The 7070-nt window shown below is 41.8% G+C and overlaps 1 protein-coding gene across 1 annotated transcript in view; it reads left to right on the top strand.

The window, feature by feature from the left end:
* LOC114923302 (killer cell lectin-like receptor subfamily F member 1) overlaps positions 1-3489 on the top strand; it is a 48502-nt gene extending 45013 nt beyond the window's left edge. Inside the window, exons 3-4 of the mRNA XM_029286078.1 lie at positions 564-676; positions 3366-3489. Of these exons, the coding sequence (XP_029141911.1) occupies positions 564-676; positions 3366-3489 (237 nt within the window). The remainder of the gene's footprint in view (positions 1-563; positions 677-3365) is intronic.
* Positions 3490-7070: the final 3581 nt, after the last annotated feature.

Genomic DNA, 7070 nt, shown 5'->3' with positions numbered 1-7070 from the left:
TGGTCTAGTGTTCATTTATAAATAGTATTCATGCTGCTGCTTCTTGCTGAGGGATACTAATGTAGTCCAGCAGCTAGAATATGTAGACTATGTAGCTGTAATAAAGTCACGTTGCCCCGGGTGTGCCACAAGGAAGCTAGTCTACATTGCATCCCACAAATATCCTGCAAACTTTACATAGTATTGCACCAAAATGCCCTATGAGAAGGTTTCCTGGATCTCTGCAAGAACTACATCATCTCGAGGGCACTGCAGTCCAATGGCTAAACAATCTAGATATCCAGCCATAAGCTTAGCCACGTCTAGTAACTGCTTATTTAATTTATGATCAAAGGAAAAAGAGACCTGGCTGTCTTTCTCCCAGATGATTTTTAATTTAAGTAAATTAAATTTTATTTATAACTTTATCATTTTAACTGTGCATTTTAAAAACAAGTCACCGTATTGGTGTTTATACTTTCATACACATTTTATGTGCTATTTTTGTGAATTTTATGCACTAATGCTGCATTCTCTTATACTGTACTGAATAAACAAAAAACTTACAAATATATTCTTGACAGAACTTCATACAGGGTATCAGCAACGGGGCACAACTGTTGTGGATAGGACTCTCTGCAAATTCCAGCACCCATAAATGGTTGTGGGTGGACAATTCCCCATTTAATAATACGAGGTGAGTATTCCCATGCATTGTATGATTATTTGAGCTGAGAAATATATCTGTTTCCTTCTTCCAGTGTTTTGGTCTTTCACTTCACAATTTATGCATCTGTCCCATGATTCTTTACTATACATATACTTTTTGAACGTTGATCAGTATACAGTTTTGTATGCCATCCCCGGGAGCTGGCTTTTAGTAATTAAAAACAAATACATAAAATAGTTTCAGTTTAAGAAAAGCATGAAACAAGCAATAACAATAAAAAATTAATAGGTCTAGCTCAGTGGTGGCGAACCTATGGCATGGGTGCCAGAGGCGGCACTCAGAGGCCTCTCTGTGGGCACGCGTGCCATCGCCCCAGTCCTAGGCCTTCAGCTGGGTTTTATAAAACCTTTTCGCTTTAGGCCTCCACTGCCGTGTACAAAAAAAAAGGTTCAATCAATCAGTCAATTTCAACTTCTTGCGGGGAAAAAAAATCTTGCAAAGTTGGAATTGATTGATTGAACTTTTTAGTCCCACCCAGTCTGCTGTTACCACCGCAGCCACGCCCACCCAATGGGTCACACCTACCCGGCACCCGATGATGCATAAGTGGGTTTTGAGTTGCAGTTTGGGCACTCGGTCTCTAAAAGGTTCGCCATCACTGGTCTAGCTGGTTAAAATATAATAACCTTAACCCCAGTAATTGGACCTCCAAAGACCTATCAGAAAAATAATATCCTTGGATGCCAACAGGGAGGGTACCACTCCTTGGAAAATGGGGAAGGGAAATAATTGCACTAGACCAGTGTTTTTCAAACTTGGCAACTTCAAGATGTATGTAGACTTTAATGATTGAATTCACTTCTTTGTGTAGTGAAAAGAACAATAAAATCCACAAACCTAGCTGGACACAGGACACAACCCCACATGCTATAAAAAGGGTCCAGGAGATGCAAGCTGAGGGTCCCAAGCAGGGCAAGACTCCTGACACCAGGATGGCTTCATCCCTCACTGAAGAGGTGGGAGGTGATAAAGTCTGCTTTGCTGGGGTGTGTGTAGATAGGTGTCCCACCTGGCTCATAGTTAAGTGGTGGTGTGTTAGGATACCTAATAATAATAGTAATACCTGCAATGAGCAAAAGTAGTAGCAATAGTAATAGGTACTTTGGGTGCAATCCTAAAACAACTGGAGCACCACTTGAACACCACTGGCATTGACAAATTCACCATCAGTCAATTGCAAAAGGCAACTTTACTTGGAACAGCTTACATCCTGGACGATACCTCCAGAACCATCAAACATCCACACCTGCCTATCCCAGGTCTTTGGGAAGGACTCAATAGGTGGATAAAAATGCCAAATCCAGTCAGAACATCTAGCTGACTATGCAACAACCCATAATAAATCTTATTGATGCCTTAAAGATTTTTCTGAGTTTGCAGAATGTAAACTAAATCATAGCCACACTGACTGGATTCGCCCAATATTCTAGGCTAAAATGTGATTGGCTGATGGCTGGCCTTAGTGTGTCATATGAACATATATTTTAATATAATGGTGTAATACAGGTAGTCCTCAGCTTACAACAGTTTATTTAGTGACCGTTCAAAGTTACAACATCACTGAAAAAATGATTTATGACCATTTATTCACACTTATGACCGTTGAAGCACCCCCATGGTCATGTGATCAAAATTCAGATCTTGACAACTGATTCATATTTATGACAGTTGCAGCATCCCGGAGTCATGTGATCACCTTTTGCGACCTTCTGACAAGCAAAGTCAATGGGGAAGCCAGATTCACTTAACAACCGTGTTACTAACATAACAACTGCAGTGATTCACTTAACAACTGTGGCAAGAAAAGTCGTAGAATGAGGCAAAATTCACTTAACAACTGTCTCACTTGGCAACAGAAATTTGAGGTTCAATTGTGGTTGTAAGTCAAGACCTACCGGTATAACCACATCTATAATATAACCATATAAAATACGAGGGCAATTCGGAAATAAACCTCCCTTTGAGCATGTGCGAGAAGTAGGCGGGGATAGTGATGCCCGTCCTATGGCGTCGTGCGCAGTAGTTCAATAGGCAGTGAGGAGTGGAAGGAGCAAGTTGCATTGCAGTTGCCTCGTCCGCTAGATCAATTGAAAAGAAACCCTGCCATTGAAAATCCCGCCAAATGTGAAGTGCGTGCAGTAATATGATTCCTGTGTGCAAAAAAACTTTCAGCAGCTGCAATTCATCGCAAACTGTGTAATGTTTACGGACCAAACGTGATGAGTGAAGGTGTTGGAAGTCAATGGTGTCGCAATGTTTAAAGATGGACGAACTGACGTGCAGAATGAGGCAAGACGTGGCCGCCCATCTGTAGCCAGCGATGAACTCGTGCAGGAAAATGACAAAAAAGGTCCATGAAGTCTGTCAGTTCACGATATCTGCACTTTCCCCAAATTTCTTGGACTGTTTTGTACAAGGTAGTGACAGAAAATTTGGGATACTGCAAAGTTCTGTGGTCATCGAGTACTAAAACTCCTTTCTGAGGAGCACAAAACACAGAGAAAATGACAGTGATGCTGTTACAGGGCGGCTTCATTCCCAGGCGGGAGATTTCAAACCTTGTAAGACGATATGACAAGTGCCTCAATTTGAATGGCGATTATGTCGAAAAGTAATGTAACGTTGAAACTTCCTTGCTTTCTCCCTTATCCTACAGGCTGCCAATCATAGCCGAGGCTCAAGGAAGCAGCTGTGCCATGTTGAAGGGATCTAAAATCATCTCGGAATCTTGCAGTGCTGTGACCAAGTGGATCTGTGAGACAGAAGCTCTGGTGATGTAAATCATTGAAGAGAAAAACTAGAAAGGACTCTAGAATTGTAATTACACTGGTGAGGAATCTAGGTAGTCTTTGACTTACAACAATTCATTTAGTGACCATTCAGTTACAACGGCACTGAAAAAAAGTGACCTATGACTATTTTTCACGCTTATGACCACTGAAGCATCCACATGGTTATGTGATTTATATCTGGATGCCTGTCAACTGACTCACCTTTATGACAGTTGCAGTGTCCCGGGGTCACGTGATCATATTTTGCGACCTTCTGACGAGCAAAGTCAGTGGGGAAGCCAGGTTCATATCACAACCATATTACTAATTTAAGAACTGCAGTGATTCGCTTAACAAATGTGGTGAGAAATGTCATAAAATGGGGCAAAACTCACACGATTTCTCACTTAGCAACATAAATTTGGGGCCCAATTGTAGTCGTAAATTGAGAACTGCCTGTATTTCATAATGTGCTGTTCATATATTGTGCCATGAAAAATTACAGGAAAGTTTGAAAAATTTCTGAAGTTAAAAATGCAAAATTGAATGTCATTTTGGAGAAGACCTGCTTGTTTGATTAGGACAGGGGTAGGCAACCTTGGCTCTTTTATGACTCGTGGACTTCAACTCCCAGAATTTCTGAGCCAGCCATGCTGAGGGGAAAGGGAGAGGTTTCCAAGCTGAGCCATGCTGGCTCAGGAATTCTGGGAGTTGAAGTCCACGAGTCATAAAAGAGCCAAGGTTGCCTACCCCTGGATTAGGGCAATGGAGCATGCATACATCTGTTTTTGTGGATGCTTAAAAAAAATTATTAGTGTATTTTTATGTTATGTTAATTTATGTAGCTTCAGTTTTATGGACTTTTAAGTCCCAGAATTCCCAGCTTGGTAAGTCCACACATCTTAAAGTTGCATAACAGCTTCAGAAAAGACACACAGCTGCCCTTCACTTTGGCTTCACAAGGGCACATTTGAACCGTCTGGTTTTTGTTTTTTTGTTTGTTTGTTTTTAATTCTGAATCTTAACCAAGTGCAAGTCCAGCTTCTAGTTCACATTGACTAACAATATAATGATTCTATCTTATTGCTACTAATGTTATTGAAAGTAAAGATTTGTTGGAAAAAGATTGTGATTGAAAAACCTGCCTTTCTGATGCTGGAGAAAGTTATTCATGTTTGCAGTTTTTTTATTGTAAATATCTTTATTTTTTGTAACAAAATTTATAAAGAAAAGGAAGTTCAAAAAATTAAATGTATAAATGAAATACAAATTAAGAAGGATTTTTCTGTCTCTTGTTTTCCCATAATTTTTATTGTGGAGGCCAGGAAAGTTAATCAATGTGTGTACCATCCTTTGCCTGTCCACAACACAACACAGGGTATTGTTTTGGTAGGTCAGCTGGCCCCAGTGATATTCCGATAAATTATCCTTTATTGATTCTGTCTCCAAATGCTTTGTTTTTTCCCTTTAGGTGAGTGTTTTTTCTGACAACACCTATAACAGACATGTCAAACACAAGGCCCGGGGGCCGGATGTGGCCCGCGAAGTGGTTTCATGTGGCCCGCGAAGCCATCCTGGAAACAGTGAGGGAATGGCCCCCACTGCCTTGGCCCAGGCCCAGGCCGGCCGGGAGCCAATGTACAATTTTGTGGTGGCCATCTATGCTGAAACGCATTCAGTCTTAGCTCCATAAAGCCATCTGGAAACAGCGAGGAACCAGCCCCTGCCGTGTCAGCCCCACCCCTGGGTGCATGTTGGGGAGGTGTCACCCATTGTGAGGAGTGAAAAAATGCACCATCGCCTGGAAGTGGTCAGCAAATGGTCCTCGCCTACTTCACATATCCGGCTTGATGGGCTCCGGCAGAGGGGTTTCAGCAGGCAGTGGGGCTCCTCCAGTGGACCATGCCTTGGCACTAGCCCCGGTCCCATCCCCTTCTGCCAGAGACCCTCAGATCTGTCCCACTCCTGCCCAGGCCCCCACAGGCACCCTTGACGCGAATGATGTAGAGCTGGCCATGCCCACCCAATAGGCCACACCCACTCCATCCACACCCACCCGGTAGGCCATACCCACCCGGCCCCCCAAGGGCAACCGCAATGCTGATGCGGCCCTCAATGAAATTGAGTTTGACACCCCTGACCTATAAGAATCAAAGTAGCCAGGAGAGAATCAGGTGTGTCATTTATTTATGTAAAATAAAACAATTGCCATGATTTACAATATACACTACTTTTATATATTAATCCATTTGTTTGTATATCAAATATATATCCAACTTCCCAAAAGTGGAATTATTATTAGGGCCTTTGACTAGCTCCAACTCTGTTGGTTTTCTGGAAATCCCTCAAGTCCTGGTTATGATATCAGACCAGGAGAGAAATTCCATGTTTATTCTTTTTTAAAGGATGCTAACCTCAGACCTGACATCCAGAGATTTCAAGTATCAAATACCAGGCTATGCAACTTTACAAAACTTTTAATTATATATATATATTGTTTTATTGTTTTTTCCCCTTCTCCAATAAATTATTTCCCTTTTTTACTGTACTATTTTATTATATTTCCAGAAAACCAAGAGTTGGAGATAATCTCATTGAGGGGGGGAGGCCCCTTTCCTAGGACCCATGCCTTCTCTGTCAGAGCTAATACGATGGGCAGATGCAATTGGGGGGAGGTAGTTTCTCATTTAACCCAGTCCCATGCCATGAAGGGCTTTAAAGGTTAAAACCAGCACCTTGAATTGGACCCAGAAGCAAACTGGCAACTAATGCAACTTGTGAAGCAGAGGTGTAACAATATAATGCTGAAATCAATATAGATCTTATCCAGTGTTTCTCAATTTTTTTCTTCAACACGGATCCCATTTAAATAGCTTTTGTGGCCACAAACTATGGCCATGGACCCCCAAGACTTAACTCAAGATTTAAATCATAACATTTTTTTCATGCCTTCATGGATCGCCCTAAGATAACATTCCGGTCCCCCAGGGGCTGCAGACCACAGGTTGAAAACCACTGGCCTAAACTACATGAAGATTTAAACGCTCTAGAGTAGTAAACAATGTAGAAATGCAAACAGTATAGAGGTATAATAAAATAAAGTACAATAGCAGAAACACAGACTATATCATGCAGAAGAAAATCCAGAGGAAATCAGCAACTGATTAAATATCTAGTACAGTGGTGGCGAACCTATGCCACGGGTGCCAGAGGTGGCACTCGAAGCCCTCTCTGTGGGCACACGTGCCATTGCCCCAGCCTTGCCTCCCCCCATGACCCCCTCCTCTCCAGCAGCCCCCCTGAAGGAGAGTCGCCCCCAAGCGTGGCCCACACAGAGCAGCGCATTCAAGGACATGGCAGCCAGGCAGCGTAGACAAAAAAAAACAAAACTTAAACTTTATTACGGTCATAGACCAGCAATAGCCATCACTTTTTACAATATATTAAATAATAATAATAATAGTAAAAATAGTACTAACATTAATAGTAAATAATAACATCCCTGTTAAGAAAATACATGTTCTCAAAATGTTAGGATCACTCCCTAGTTTACGTGAGTGGATAGCCGATTAATGTGTGAGTAAATATAA

The sequence above is a fragment of the Protobothrops mucrosquamatus genome, unplaced genomic scaffold (genome assembly GCF_001527695.2).
Source record: "Protobothrops mucrosquamatus isolate PMUCROS unplaced genomic scaffold, P.Mucros_1.0 scaffold2822, whole genome shotgun sequence".
NCBI classification, from domain to species: domain Eukaryota; kingdom Metazoa; phylum Chordata; class Lepidosauria; order Squamata; family Viperidae; genus Protobothrops; species Protobothrops mucrosquamatus.
The sequence above is the reverse complement of the archived record's forward strand: the minus strand, read 5'-3'. Positions and strand labels throughout refer to the sequence as shown.